Source organism: Temnothorax nylanderi, unplaced genomic scaffold (assembly GCF_030848795.1).
Source record: "Temnothorax nylanderi isolate EJ_2023f unplaced genomic scaffold, tnyl_v1.0 TNYL_tig0039_pilon, whole genome shotgun sequence".
NCBI classification, from domain to species: Eukaryota; Metazoa; Arthropoda; class Insecta; order Hymenoptera; family Formicidae; genus Temnothorax; species Temnothorax nylanderi.
This window is the reverse complement of record NW_027249101.1, coordinates 105,525-120,569: the sequence shown is the minus strand read 5'-3', so window position 1 is coordinate 120,569 and position 15,045 is coordinate 105,525. Positions and strand designations below refer to the sequence as shown.

The window sequence follows — 15,045 nt, the reverse complement described above, 5'->3', positions numbered from 1 at the left end:
ACTTACCTTGATCTATCGCCGCTTTCTGCGTTTTTGCCGATCTCCGCGAAGAAATATGCGATCGATGCGTCTGTTCGATGTCCTCAGCTGTGTGTAGCTCGATTCGAAACACGTCCGATGATCGCTGCGACATTTCTTCAAGTCCAGCCATCCGTTTTTTAAGAAATTCAGCACGATGAATTAATTTAAATTCCAGGTTCACCGGCGAATTTACGAAATTATATACGCGTCGACAACACACGGCAAGAACGACCGGTGTCGTGCCGTCATATTGACGGCGAATCGGCGATCTGAAGCAGCGCGAGAATGGAAGATCGAACGCGAACGCGGACGATATTTTATGTAAATTTACGCGCGAAATTCGTGTCACATCGACGGTCTCGTTGACGAGGATCCCGAAAGCGAAGATTATCGGCAGCGATATCCGCGCGAACTTGCATAAACTCGCGAAAATTCACAGCAACGGAGAATCGAATTCACTATACTTCATTCTATACGCGAGCGCTCCGTTGATGACTCAGAAAAAAACTATCAAATTCGACCGAGAAGCGAAAAGCCTAAATTGGCCTAAAGACACGATCGCCATGTTGTCGGTGAATCTTAAACGCCAAATGCGATATTTCACAAAGAATTTGTGCGAAGTCGCGTTATGCAGCGATTCTAAAGGTGCGTTCGGGGAGACGCTATTAGCGCTGACAACGTCATTCTATCTCTGTTACTTACTGAAAGTTGAACAAGGACAGAGCACGCTCATAGCGCTAAAAGCGCGCTCCGCGAACCCAGCCTATATCGACGAGAATCGCGAACGCTATAAAATTTGCGGGAACGGAAAATTAAACTCGGCTATATATTATTCCGTTGATGACTTCACTCAATAGACCGCCTCGTTGAAATGTGGGAAAATGAACTTTGCCAAAAAAGCGCGAACGCCGTTGCTGCCCCATTGTTCGGTAAGTTTCTTTGTCTCCCTTCAGATTTCACTATCGTATTCTTGCAATTCCACACACGAAGTAATAAATCCAATTAAAGAGCGCTCGCCCTCGATTCGAAGAAATTTTAGATAAAACTGCACACTTTAATCTACAATCTGAGATCGAAAGTCGAATAAAAAACCTGCCTATCGATCCCTTATTGATTTTTCAAGTATAAATCTACAAATCAAAATTAAAATTCCTAAATATTAAAAATGTTTATTAATACAAAATAAAAATAAGAACTGCAATTTGAGCGTTCTCAAAAATGACTAAAACGCTTTCGGTCGAACTAAAATTTGCGTAAATTTCGATCAATATCGCTTGCTGCGGTTAGCAGCAGTTGATAAAGGTCTGATTGAATCCTATTCATATTGGAATGTCCTCTCGTGTATTATTCTCAAACAACAGAAAAATCAGCGAAGAGAGTGAGAGAGAGGGGCGAGGAGGGAAACGAGAGAGAGAAAGAGAGAATACCCAGAGTCCAGAGAATGGCATGCGCATTGAGATTGAGATTGAGAGCGTACATGAGCGTACAATCCTCGCTGGAGTTTAATCAATTTTCGCGATACCGGGCATATTTCATCCTACATGACGCGAACTTTCTCGCAGGACTGTACCGCGCGAAAAAGAGAAGGAACGCCGCGGCGTGAAGTTGTCTCTCTCGGATGACGTTTCGTGCGCCAGTGCGCGTTTCAGCACGGATAGAGTTCAGTAAGGTCACCAGTGGTCACCAGCCTCGCCGGTATACGGGTTTGTGTTTCTACGCGTTTTCGCGTTTCCTCGGGAATTTTTTCGCGAGGAGATCGCGCTCGCTCTCTTTCTCTCTCTCTCCCGCCACGTCGATCCGCCGCGAACGGTCGACGGTCGGTCGTTCGCTCGCGCTCTCCGCTCTGCCATTTCCGACGCGAATCCGAGCTGTCGTCATCGTCCGCTTCCCACGGACGAGCTCCGGGCCGACGTCGACGGCCGACACGTCGCGCGAGTTCTCTCCCGCAGCTCCGAGGAGCCGACCTCCCCCGAGTACGCGGTACGTGGTCGAGGTACGTACGACGATCTTATCTCGCCGCATTTTCCCCCCCGCCTCCTGTCCCGTCCCGTCCCATCGACGCCGGTTACCTCAGACTTCAGAGGTTAGGCGCGCGCGCGGGCGCGCTCTCGCGCATCTACCTTCCTGCGATACGTTGCTCCTTGCCTCCTGCGAGATGAGATTCGCGCAGCGATCGAACGTCCGTTGCGCGCCGTGACTTTAACCCGAAATCGGTGTCGACCACACCGCAAGTGGAAAAGGCGATTTGGAAAAGGACAGCTGATGTCTCATTGACTGCCGACGGGACAAACTCTCTGCGGGAGGTTAATCAGCCCTTTAGGACCGCTCTGTCAGGTAGAAAAGAAACCGACTTCTCATTAGGGCTTCGAAGGGGCTTCGAAGATGCCGTTTAATCTGTAAAATGACGGTCAGAAGAGAGCATGATTCACCGGCAGCCTTACAAGCGTAAGTCCTTGGGGATTCATCGTATTTCTTGAGTAAATACCGGAAAAAAGGGACCTACTACCGTTGTCCTTCGTCGTGGAAATGGTGACAACCTGTCTGGGACATCATTTGCGCGGAAAGATACGTAGCTGAGGATTATGATGGAGCTTGCGCGACGACACATTCAGTGTTTATTAAACATGCTGTGAATTGCTTGTTAACAATCTATCATGCGTAGTTTAATGTCAGGCCATGGAACGTCGTTGCGCGACGATTACATTTGCAATTGAACTTTTTTTAGGAGGGGGGGGAATAATCCATATGATTAATATTATACGAAATGAGAAATAACATCGGCTTTTACGTGAAATTAAGCGATAAATCGTATCTTGTCTAATACATAGCGTTTCCTAACCTCACATTGCTCCCTCGATAATGTAGAGATCTATCTGAACAAAAATTGTTGCTGAAGCTATTACATTTATAATAGAAATATATATCTTATAATGATAATATACATCAATAATGCATTAATGATAGCAATACCAATACATGTGTTAAATAAAAATAGGATTATTTCAATAAGTATCAAATTTTAAGTATGCATCGTTTATAAGTAGTAATTTTTAACAGTTTATTATTTTATTATAGGAATGAACCAAAGAGGTAATCGGAAGGAAAAGTTGTGAAGAACATAGGAAGATATTTTCCTCCATTCGCTCCGAAGATGGTCAAGAAGACTCAGATGGTAAAAATGTGTCTTCTAAAATACTAAAAGTTCATCATTCATCATCAAAATTAAGATGCTGGAAAACTGATTTCTGTATCCGGCAACAATGGCAGAAAATACAGAAGAAAGTATTACTACAACAGAAAACGAGATGCCTTCGGTACCAGAGATTCTTTCGACAGACGATGGAGCAGTTTCCCCTGAGAAGAAAGAGAATCGTGAACAAATAGACATTGACATTGACAAACCATCTACTTCTAAAGAAGCTTCAGACGCCACTGCTGAAGAAGAGAAAATTGAAGGTACAGATTTACTTAGTTCTAAAAGCCAACAAGATGCTTCTAAAACCGATGCTTCTAAAACCGATGCCTCTGAAACCGATGCCTCTGAAACCGATGCCTCTAAAACCGATGTTCCTAAAACCGATGCTTCTAAAACCGATTGCAATGGAGATTTGACAGAGACAACTAATCTCGACAGCGTAGAAAGTTCAGAAATGATTGAATCTGAAACTACCGAATTTCGAAACGCCGAATTTGAATCTAGAGAGAATTCCGATGACATTTCTAGAGAAACTAGTAACGAATCCGTTACAGAATACCATTTTTGTCCTACCACCAAACAGAGCAACCTAAACGATATCTTAAAAATTGTTCATGGAGATTTAGCGATGGAGATGCTCCAGCACGCTGATAAGTCTGCAACAGTTAAAGACAGTGACGAAGACAACAATGAAGAACAACAAACGGTAAAGAAGAAAGATGACGTTTCGACAGACGATGCGGCTGGCAATGCGATAAAATGTACTACTTCCGTGGCCGTAGAAGATAAAAGAGATTCTATAGAATCTTCTGAGAAGACAGAAGAGAAATCGAATTTAGAAATTGTCCGTTCTCCAACCGCGATTGGCGAACTTATTGAAGAACAGCTTGCTAACAATTCTACATTATCGACTGATCGCACGGATCACATAGTAGAGTGGGTTAAAAACTCGGTACTGAAGGCGAACGAAGAGAGTAACATCATTGAAGAATATAAAGTTGAGAAAATGACGAACGAGGCAGAGAAACGAAAGATATGTAGCGTCACCCCGCCGTTCGTATCGTCGAGAAAATCGCAGAAGCTCGTAAGCAACATCATAAAGAAGAGTATTAAATGGTGAGTACTCTATGTTTAATTCATTACTGATTATTAACCGCTGATTATTAACTGATCGAAATCGAAAACAAGAAAATAGGAGGTAACAGAATACTTCTATTAAAATCTATTATCTTAATTGTTGTATTTCCAATCGTTCTTATCTCTCAAGCTAAATAAAAATTAAATAATTGGTCTTACCTCTCTTATAAAAAAAAAAAAAAACACTTCTCAAAAGCAAGTATAAAATTGCAACACTATGATGTGAAGAGGTACAAAAATATATTTTCTATTAATATTATTTGCACGATAGAACTAAAAATTCTGAAAAATTCTAGTATAGATCATTTTTTTAAACTCGCGTTCGCGAATAGTATTCAGTCGCATTCGATTTCTTCTTTCTAAACATCGCAAAAATCGCGTATCTATTTGCGCGATTTCGCGAGCACGTTAATGCGCAGCAGCGCAAGAATTTTGTACACCAGAAAGCGTTTCTACAATATAGCGAATATTACTCCGTTTTCTTATAATCGTTCTTTGATGATGACCGAGATATTGGTATTATCGGCCGATAAAGCTGGTATAAGTGGTGAGCATACTGATGGGCGCGCAAACGCACGCTAACGACGCCGGGCAGCGGGATAGAGAAAGAGAGGTGAGGCGAAGACAAAGTTGCAGAAAAAACGAGCCGGAGGGAGCGAAATATTGACCGTGGAACGATAAGCAAACGGTGGTGTCGATAACGGGATGACTATTTCTGCAACGCACCCTCTCCTTCTCCAACCTCCGTTTATCTGCAAGATAGTGTGCGTGCGTGCATCTTATTTTTCTGTGTTTGTATCGTAAATATCTTATTACCCTTTTTCTTACATTCTTGCCTTCTATTTAACATACACCACATGAAAAGATAGGAAATCGATTAACTTAACTAAACATTTGGTGACTCATAAAATTTACCAATTTTCTTTTGAAGATTATTTTCAAATACGAGCGTATCTAATTGTAAGATCAAGTTACGCCCCATTATTCCACAACGTTTTAAATTTAAAACTGTGTTTTACAATAGAAAAATTACACCGTAGAAATAATTTTGAAAGTTTACTTGTTGGTCTTTTTCGAAGACAAACGCGTTCTATTACCTGCGTCTAGGTATGATAAATGATGGTTGTTGAGAAAGTCACTTGTCCAGCAATTTTCGGCAACATCAAAAGCATTGTGACTGTGTTTTCACTTATAATCATTTTTCTTCATCATTTCAGTAGTAAAGTACTTCAAAAAGATATCGTAACTCTAATCTATGTAATTTAATTTTTTGTTTTTCACTATTTTAATTGCTATAATTAACAAACTTTTGAAAAGAAAATTACAACAATTCTCTTAAAAGAATTACAAAAGAATTACAATTCTGCTGTAGTTATGATATTTTTCATTGGTATCGCCAATTTGTCCACTGGAGAACATTCATTTCTGAATATGAATCGCGAAATACGTTTTTTCTTCTTTTTTTAAATAAATGTGTATTTGGTGCACGCAGAAGATATCGTTCGAACAGGCGGGAAAATAAATAATTTTGTCAGTTACCGTATCGTATAGTTACGGTATCAATGCTTCGATGACACGAAGGTTAAACGGTGACAATATGTTGTTGATGACGCCAAGCGTAACCTCGCAGTTGAGCGGTGCTGCGTCTCGTCTATGATATCGCTATCAAGACGTTACCTCGATGCGTGTACACATCGATACATTGCATTGGCAAAAAAATAAAATAAATCGCGCCTGAGCCAGTAAAACGCTCGAGCGTGGGCAATGAGCAATTTATGGAATTAAATTTATCTGGTTTTCTATATAATTATATATAGGTATATATATATTTGTTATTACATAAATGTACCCACAATGATAGCCAGTCATTTAGCACAAAAGCGACAAAACATTACGATTATTTATTTTATGATTGCGTATATATCACATGTTCGTTTCATGGTTATGCCATTTGACACTGGACTGTCTACCGTTTAATTTAGTACAGCCATTTTTCTCCATATAATATAGAAACCAACAATGGTGATGCACCATAATGCATTATCTTCAACAGGAATTTTCTTTTAATGCCTCTGCGCTCTTGTCATTCTTCATTATATCGCCGCCGAATAGACAATTCTCTATAAACATACTTATTAATATTTATTATTTATTTGAATTATCACCTACTGATTGTTACCTAATATATTTTTAAAACTAAATAAAATGACTCTTCTTTGGCATCTGCCATGTTACTGTCGATAAAAATTTTATCGTTATTCTTTATCGTTTTATTATGAACATTTTGTTTCGTCAATCTGCACTGATTCACTGATTGAATATTTTGAAAGTTTTAGAAAGTTATTTAAAAAGATGCGCTTTATCTAAGCATGTAAAGCGCATTCTCCTGATACAAAACTGGCTTTTTTAAAAATATGTTTACTCTCTTTTCCATTCTTCTCTTTCTTATCATAAAACGTTCCACAGAGTTTTTATATGGATAATATTTTATCAGCTTTGTGGGTAACTTTGTACTGTCTATCCAAGGTAGTTTCTGGAAGAGCTACCATATCGGAGACGCGATTTATTTTTTGATCGATGGATCGACGTTGATGACGAGAGTTTTTCCAAGTGCCTCTCGGAGTGCCGCGTAGCCAAGACTTGGGATAATTATAATACGCGATCGACCAATATATGCGCGCGCGTGTTTTACGGGAAGGCTATCCAGTTTCCATGGTCTCAGGCCAAGGCTGGTCTCACCCCGCAGCGACAACGGCGGCAGCAGCGGCGGCAGCAGCAGCAGCAGCAGCAGCAGCAGCAGCAGCAGCAATAGCAGCGGCGGCAGCAGCCGCCGCCGCCGCCGGATGAAAGTGGAGCGGCCGCGACGACGCAAGAGGGGCGTTAATCCCCACGAACGGTACCATAGAAACGGTACCGCTAGGGTCGTTATGCAGTCACTGCCATGCCTGTCGGAGACCAACCACTCCGGTACCGACTGGAAGGGCTCGATCCATCCAGCCTTTCGACTCGATTATCCCGACCTTACGGCCCTATCCACGATCGACCTACGCATCTTCAATCCTTGCGTTCGTCGATATTTAATATTTTCTCACGGGTGTTTCTCAGCAACAGCATCTCGCGCTTTATTGGCGAGAATGAAAGAGATTTCATTAATTTAACTTGAGCTTAAGAGAGTCCGATTCGACCTTAGTTTAATAACGTATTGAGAATTCTCAAATGCACAAATTAAGAAAAAAGAATTTTTTTACAATTGAATCTGACGACTTAACAATGTTCCTACTTGGCCTGCGTGTTTCATGTTCAGGACGGTCTCATGTTTTTGCTGGAACTTGGCGGTCGACCGTTCGTGGCATATAATCCAGTCCAAAGACCTTGAAGAAAAGGGAAAAGTCTTTGTCCGCAGTCCCCTGGGCGAAGGAGACCGTAGCCAGATGTCGGTGATGAGAGTTTCGACCGTACGTGGCGTGTTTGTGTGTTGCGTGCGTCACTTTTTCACATAAACGCACGCACACGCGTGTACTTCTCTTGTGTGCAGGACGTTTACATGTGCGGTACCACTATGGCGGGAAGTACTATTCCAGACCCGCTTCTCTTCCCCGAACTTGAACGCTTTCTCTCGCTACGAGAAAAGTCGATTAGTATATGTGCAAATTTAGATTGATAACCGAGTTAGTTAAATTATTAGTTGCGTGAAAATTCTGATACTTAAAGAAATAATGGAATATTTAGTGGACAAAATAGACACTTCCTTTGATCAACGTTTGTAGATTTCTATGTACCAAACAAATTCCCCCCTCCCCCAAAATAAACATATTATTCGCAGGTGGAAAGAATTAGGTAGAGAAAATTCTGACCAGTTTTCCACGGCAGAATAGAAACTACACAATTGAGCTCTTCTAAAATATTACCTGTGTGAAAAATTGTGTTTGGAAGAAACGGCTTGTTATTGAGCATGAAGTAGAATTTTTCTTTATGGAAATGCTTTTGTAAAGCATTTTTATACCCAAAAGATTTCGAAATGGAGAACAGTTACAATTCTCGAACTATTATCATTTCTCATTTTATATTGTATCAAGTTTTCACGATATATTCAAAACTTTCAATGTTGACAGTTGGAGACTCATAGGTAAGAAATCCAAGAGAAGATATGTTTGAAACTGACAAATTATTTCGTGGAAACTTGTACATCATTAAGAGTTCTAATTCTATTTTTTGGTTCTATATCTCTCGAGTGAACAAATCACAAAGAAATTGCTTTTTTTAAACAAAATCGGACACCGGACTCGCGTTGCGAGAATTCCCCTATTCACTTTTGCCAGATTCTAGGCTGTTTAGTTTAGGATTTGTCGCATCATCATCGTCGAATTACGAAACGTCGTAGGTTCCAATTACGATTAATCGCGTGGAGATCCGGAGGCCGCTGCGTGGCAATGGCGCGTCTTTTTCATCTTCCGAACCCCGGTATCCTGGTAACGCCAGAGAGTGACGTCATTCGTGTGTGATCCAAAGGCTTGGCGGCCGGTAACCGTCCGTTACCATCGCGCACTGCCACTACCACCATCACCACTATCACCAGCACCAACACCGCCACCCACCGCGCACCGCCACGACCAGCATCGCCGCCACCCTCGGATCAAGCCGCCCTCTGCCCCTCTTCTATCTCTCTCTCGCTCGCCCCCTCCGGCGATCCCCTTTGCAATTTCGTCGCCCTCCGAACGGACTCTGACCCCTCTCGCGTCGCCGCAGCCGCCGCGACCGCCGCTAAAACGAGAGCCGGATAGAGCAGGCTCCCGAAGCGAAGCGAGACCATCACGAATGCGTGCAAAATACTAGGTATCTTCGAGACGTTCCTCGTTCTTCGACACACCGATTTTTGTATCGACATCACGAATGTGAAACACAATGTTTAGAGAATGTGACATAGATATTCGTCACGCTTGTGTCTTATTGGGTATAATTTTGTGATTTTTCTCTCTTTAAAATAGAAAATATCGAGAATAGTCATTTACTATCTAAGAAAATTAAAAATGACTATTACGACGTTTCATTTATCGTTAGAATTCTTAACACTAGGTATTCGACTTTATTAATAAAATCGAACACGTCAGGAAGTTTAAAATCGAAATCAAACCTTTCTCGAGTTAGCTGGAGGATTAATTTAATTTCTTATTATTAGAGCTTCGTAGTATTGCTGCATCTCGTGCGTTTATGAAGCAGGAAGGCACACGCGGAGTCTCGTCTGTTACTCGTCAAACCCGAATGTGAAACCAGATCCTTCTCGTCAGTTCCCAGTTCTAAATAGATTTCATCAGGAATCTGCGCGCATTTTTCGAACAGGATTTTGTTATAAGGACCAAACGATATACAGGAAAGTGTCGATTCATCCACGTAGTGGATGTAAACACGTAGATGCAACTTGGTTGATGCTTTATCAGAATATTATATTTCGTTTCTTATCCGTGCGTTTAAATTTCGAAATTTCGTATCTCCGTTGACACGTGCGCCATTCTAATTTAATATCATAAATTATTAGATGCATTAAACAATACGGACTTTATGAATTATGATTAAAATCAATTTTTAATTGTATACCTTAATGGAAATATATCAATGTCGAATATTTATTCGTTTTATCAATTATACGATGAGATTTTCGAGATTATGTATGGTACATATTTGATTGTGATATAGCGATACAAAGAATAGTAGCACGAGTCACTGTTTGCCGCTAGCATTGGGGATCTCGGAGACCATTATATGCTCCACTCCGTGTAAATAATCCGGAGAACCAGGCTCTCGAGGGCACACATATCGGTTGATACACGAACTATAATATCTACGAAGAGGATATATTCCTCGTTGCCGTTTGAATAGACCTAAATCGCTAAGTAGATTCATTTTTCCATCATGCGAGCAACAGGTCGAACGAGGTTAACGTCGACCGCTGCGTCGCGCCGTCACAACGTGGGCGGAAAGAGAGTTTTAGTTCGGAACCAGGTTGGAAGGAACGGGTTGACCTAATCGACCTGATCGTGAATGAGCGATCCCTAGATCGCAAAAGCGCAAGCCTGGAAGAGGCGGCCGCTCGTGGAAGTCTTCCCTGGAGACTCGAGCGCGCGACTTAGCAGGTTTGGCAGGCAGACAGAGCGGACGGCGCAGGCAAAGAGAGAGGGTGGCTTGGACTTTGGTCGGGGTGGTGGGTATTGATCCCGGCGAAGCGGTAGCAGCGGGGTGGCTGGGACCCCACCTCAAGGATGAAGGGTGTCTCCCCTCTCCGCTCTCGACCGCGCGGCCTTCTCTCTGTTTCTCTTTACCTACCTCTCCCTCACGTACTCTTTCGCCGGCAACGATGAGAGGAAGCGCAGGCGAGAAGAGAGAGACACAGAGAGCAGAGGAACCACGTGAGTGGTATGCTCTCAAGAGAGAAAGATAAAGAAAGAGAGAAAGAGAGAGGGAAAGGGATGAACCACCTAGCGCACATCCGTGTGTACCAAAGATATCATCCTTCTTCTTTTCGTAATGAGCAGTCTAAAACCTTCGAAAAACCATTGGATCTTTATAGGAGATACCAGCAAATGTAGATCCATATTAGGGAAGCAAAAAATACACCTGAGTGTAATTTTTTGGAATTATTAAACGATGAGATGAAAGGAAGAACAGAAAACTGTCCTTTTTGCTATCAATATTTTATTTTAAATTTATTATGTGACCTACGAGTATTCTTTTTCGAAGACATTTCTACGTCTTTTATTTTCTGCCTACCTGCTGTTATGTTTCATGTGAATTGCCTATATATATTCATTGCCTGACAAGAGAATTTTCTCAGAGAACTTTCCTGTGTGGTTTGTTTATACTGATTCTCTGACACGTGTACGTACCAAGTGCTATATTCGTATCAAATTGATTTAATTCGAGCTTAATTCGAATTTAAATGATGGGATTAAATTATTATGATATGCAAAAGAAACGTATTGAATTTATATAATAAATAGATCTATAAATATAATCTATATAAACATATTGAATCTATATCTATATTCTGGTTTTACTTGTAATAATTTTTGAGTACTTTTAAGATAAATTATCGAATATTCTATTTTACATTTTTCTGTTCTTGAAAATTTAAACAGAATTAATATATCCGCAGAATTTATGACTCTAAGTAAAAAAAGTCTTCTTAGAATCATTTAGGATGCTTTTACTACGTTCAATTAATTCGTATTATATTTTCTCGACAGACTAATTGAAAAAATGAAGACTCAAGTAAAATATGATTTCTTAGTGTAGATAAAAATGCTTAGCTATTCTGTTTTATATTTTGCAAACTTTCAAAAATAAAATCATGGAAAGAGCAAAAGTTTATAAAACAGAATAACTTTTTATCAAAAAGAGAGAGAGAAAGAGAAAGAAAAGAGTAAAGCATAATTTATTTATGCCCTTTTTCAACGTCGTTTAACTTGAACCTTAGTTTAATTCACTCTTTGTCTTTTTCCAACAGTCTCCCTTAGAAACAGACAAAGAGTGAATTGGACTAAGGTTCAAGTTAAACGACGTTGGTGAAAACGGGCATTAGTGCTTTTGAAATTCCTACAAATATAAGAATTAACCTGAGAATAGTCACTTGGGGTGACTATTCTCACTTTACACTCTAGCGTCGAAAAAATGAAACAGTAGTTCTGTTTAATGATCGAGAATCCATAGTTACTTTTCATTTTTCCAAACTTAATCTACACGATAGAAAGGAATAATAGATAGAAATTTATATTTGTACATTCATAGGTAGTACTAACTTTTTGAAACTTGCTAGGGTGTAGAAATCACGTGATTGTTTACGTTATAAAAGTTAATAAAGAGTATGATAAAAGTTTATGTTACAAATTTGAAATAATATTTAATGAGTTTAAATGGGATTATAAGTACGTATAATATGTTTATAATAAATAAATAATATATAATTATAACAGTTAATATAAAATAAGAAAAATAAGAATTGAATGAAAATGTATGTGTAAATGCTTGCTTAAAGCATAACAAGTAATAAAATAATTGTTATTTTATCCAATGCAAAACATGTTTTATTAATAACAAATACAACATTTTTGTACATTCTTGAAGAGCAAACTCAATATCATATAAGTGTCGTTATCATATAAATTACTTTATATGATAGCGACTTTTCCTTGTTTTAAATTGCTATAAAATGAGTATTATATAACATATCCTTTTTTTAATAACTAGTCTTTAAGAACTTTTAAATATGCAATCCCATCGAAACCTGCGATATAAAAGCATTTTATCAACTGATATCTTTATTTTTTAGAAATATTGTCATAAATTGTTTAATATGCTTCTTCTCTTTTATTAATATTTTTTTCTTATTATTTTTTTTTCTAGAAAATTTTGAGTAACTATATGTATATATTGCTCTCAAATAAGTTAGAGAACAATAAAAAATATGCAATATATAATTAATAACAATGACTTTTAATTGGGGTGTAAAAATTATTCTAGATAATCGTTTACGCAAAAAAAATTAGGTGACTATTCCCGGATTAAGTTTTAAAGTTTTTAAATTCTCGGCAACATAAGTATTTGCAAACATATTGGTATAAATATATGTATTGTATGCACATGTATATGTATGAATACATATATCTGCTTGAGCTATTATTATATTATAATTATTAACATACCAGATTATTGCGATGGACGAAAATAAAAGCTCTGTTCACAGATACATAAAAGTCATGTCTAAACAAGGTTATTTTTAATTTATGCGATCTATTAGTGAATAGAAATTTTAATTCTTTTATAGAAGAAAAGAGTTCTGTATATACATTTTTTAACGAAAACAGTCATTAACAGCTTTTGCACCTCCAAACTTCCTTTTTCATGTTATATTTCTATACAAAAAGTGACTCTACTGTGATTTATTATTTGAAATCCCAAATAATACATTATTTTGTTTTCTTTTGTTACCTTAAAATCTCAGATTTTTAGTGGATATTATACCTCTTTCAATTTAGACAATAAATTTTATACAAAAGAGAAGAAAGGAAAAAAAAAGTTGACTATACAATTTCTATACAAGAAATGTCTTTTACAAAATAGATTATGCGTTCATAAAAGGAAAGAAATATTTTGTGTCAAATAGTTGTCCTTGCAAACTTGCTCGTATGATACAATGAAGATGGCGTCGATGCAGTCGCAGCTGCATATTTTGCCGCAGGTGCACGAACTGTCGTCGAAGTAAATACGATATTAACTACAAGAATAATTTCTCGATCGCACGATAAAAACGCGATACCACGCGTGCGCGTTTAAATTTATACATGTATATTGATGTAAATGATAATAAAACTATAGACTGTCGCATCGTGGCGCGAAATATTTTAATTCCTGCTTGATCGTTATATAATCGCCTTAGCATGTGAAACTATCGTATGAGCATCGTAGAAAGGATGAGAGAAGGATGTGTATCGCGTTGGTCGACGCTTCGACCTATGGTCGATCCTTTATTTCCCCTCGACAAGAGACCGTATCTCGTCTCACTATCTTCCTTGTTACTATCCGGGCGTCAACAAACGCGGATATCTAAGGAACGTACGATACTCTTCTCTCCTGTCTCAATGTACTCATTTGAAAACAATTAAATTTAGAATCTCTCGAAGTCTATTAAAAATATGACATAGAGAGTGAGAGGATATCCTCTCTCTTCGGTGACTTGCAAAGGTGGACTAATACAGATTAAATAAAAACAATTTTAATTTAAAGTCCGACTCGTCTGTTTATATTATGCCTCATTTCTCTGATCGTCCGAATTCGCTCGAACGATCAAGAAGTAACCTGTAATAAATCAAAAGCGAAGTATTCGTTCGTGAAAGATTGTTCGAGGAAGATGATGCGCATTAGGACAAAAATTCCTTGGTCTGGCGATGCCTTGACTGTGTCTGCCTGCTTACTTGTCTGATTACCCCCGCCGCCGTGCAAGATATCGCTTCTCCTCTGTTTTCCGCGGAGGTTGAAATTCTTCTTCGACCTGCCCCACTTCGTCCTCGTCGCAGCTGCGCATCCATCCTTCGTCGTTCTCCAGGCGCGCCGCGCGCGTCTGGTGGCCCACGGGCCCGTCGAAGCCATTTCCCTCCTGTGCCAGCTGTGCGCCGCGGCATCGGCAACGGCGACGGCGACGGCGACGGCGGCGGTGGAAGTGGCAGTGGTGGCAGGCCGAGTTGAACCGAGAGCGCAGCCACGGATATGAGAGAACTGCGGGAGGGCGAAGGATAGTGTCCGGGTGGTGGCTGTGAGAGAGTAAGAGAGCTAAGAGAGAGAGAGAGAGAGAGAGAGAGAGAGAGAGAGAGAGAGAGAGAGAGAAGGAAGTCTCTCTCTCTCTCTCCCTCTCCCCCTCCCCCCCTTTCCGTTTCTCTTTCTCTCTCTGGTCGCATACTCCGGCGGGAAGGGCCGCGAGGAGCCGATGATGGAACAAGGCTCCAAGCAGGCCTCTGGATATTTGCGGAACCAGGTATCCGAAGGAACTCTAACGGCGCTGATTTGGTCCACCGGTATTCCCAGCAAGCAGAATGACTCAGATTAGTCGTAGATTAGTAGACAGGTACCATACAGGCGACTATAGATGCAGGGAAAGCTTCGGATCTTGTCTAGGCTCGCCGTCATCTTATTAAACTTAAAGAGCT

General features: G+C 39.8%; 2 protein-coding genes across 6 annotated transcripts in view; one reads left to right on the top strand and one right to left on the bottom strand.

Annotated features, from left to right (window-relative positions):
• The window catches only part of LOC139771355 (G-protein coupled receptor Mth2), a 44,157-nt gene extending 43,013 nt beyond the window's left edge, over nucleotides 1-1,144 (bottom strand). The window contains exon 1 of the mRNA XM_071704074.1: nucleotides 7-1,144. The gene's annotated coding sequence lies outside the window, so the exon portion shown is untranslated. The remainder of the gene's footprint in view (nucleotides 1-6) is intronic.
• Nucleotides 1,145-1,609: 465 nt separating this feature from the next.
• The window catches only part of LOC139771352 (uncharacterized), a 44,924-nt gene continuing 31,488 nt past the window's right edge, over nucleotides 1,610-15,045 (top strand). For 2 of the 5 annotated variants that reach the window (XM_071704066.1, XM_071704063.1), the window contains exons 1-2: nucleotides 1,610-2,466; nucleotides 3,097-4,333. In XM_071704066.1, the coding sequence (XP_071560167.1) occupies nucleotides 3,282-4,333 (1,052 nt within the window). In that variant the 5' untranslated portion in view covers nucleotides 1,610-2,466; nucleotides 3,097-3,281. The remainder of the gene's footprint in view (nucleotides 2,467-3,096; nucleotides 4,334-15,045) is intronic. The other 3 variants (XM_071704065.1, XM_071704064.1, XM_071704067.1) reach the window with 3 other exon arrangements.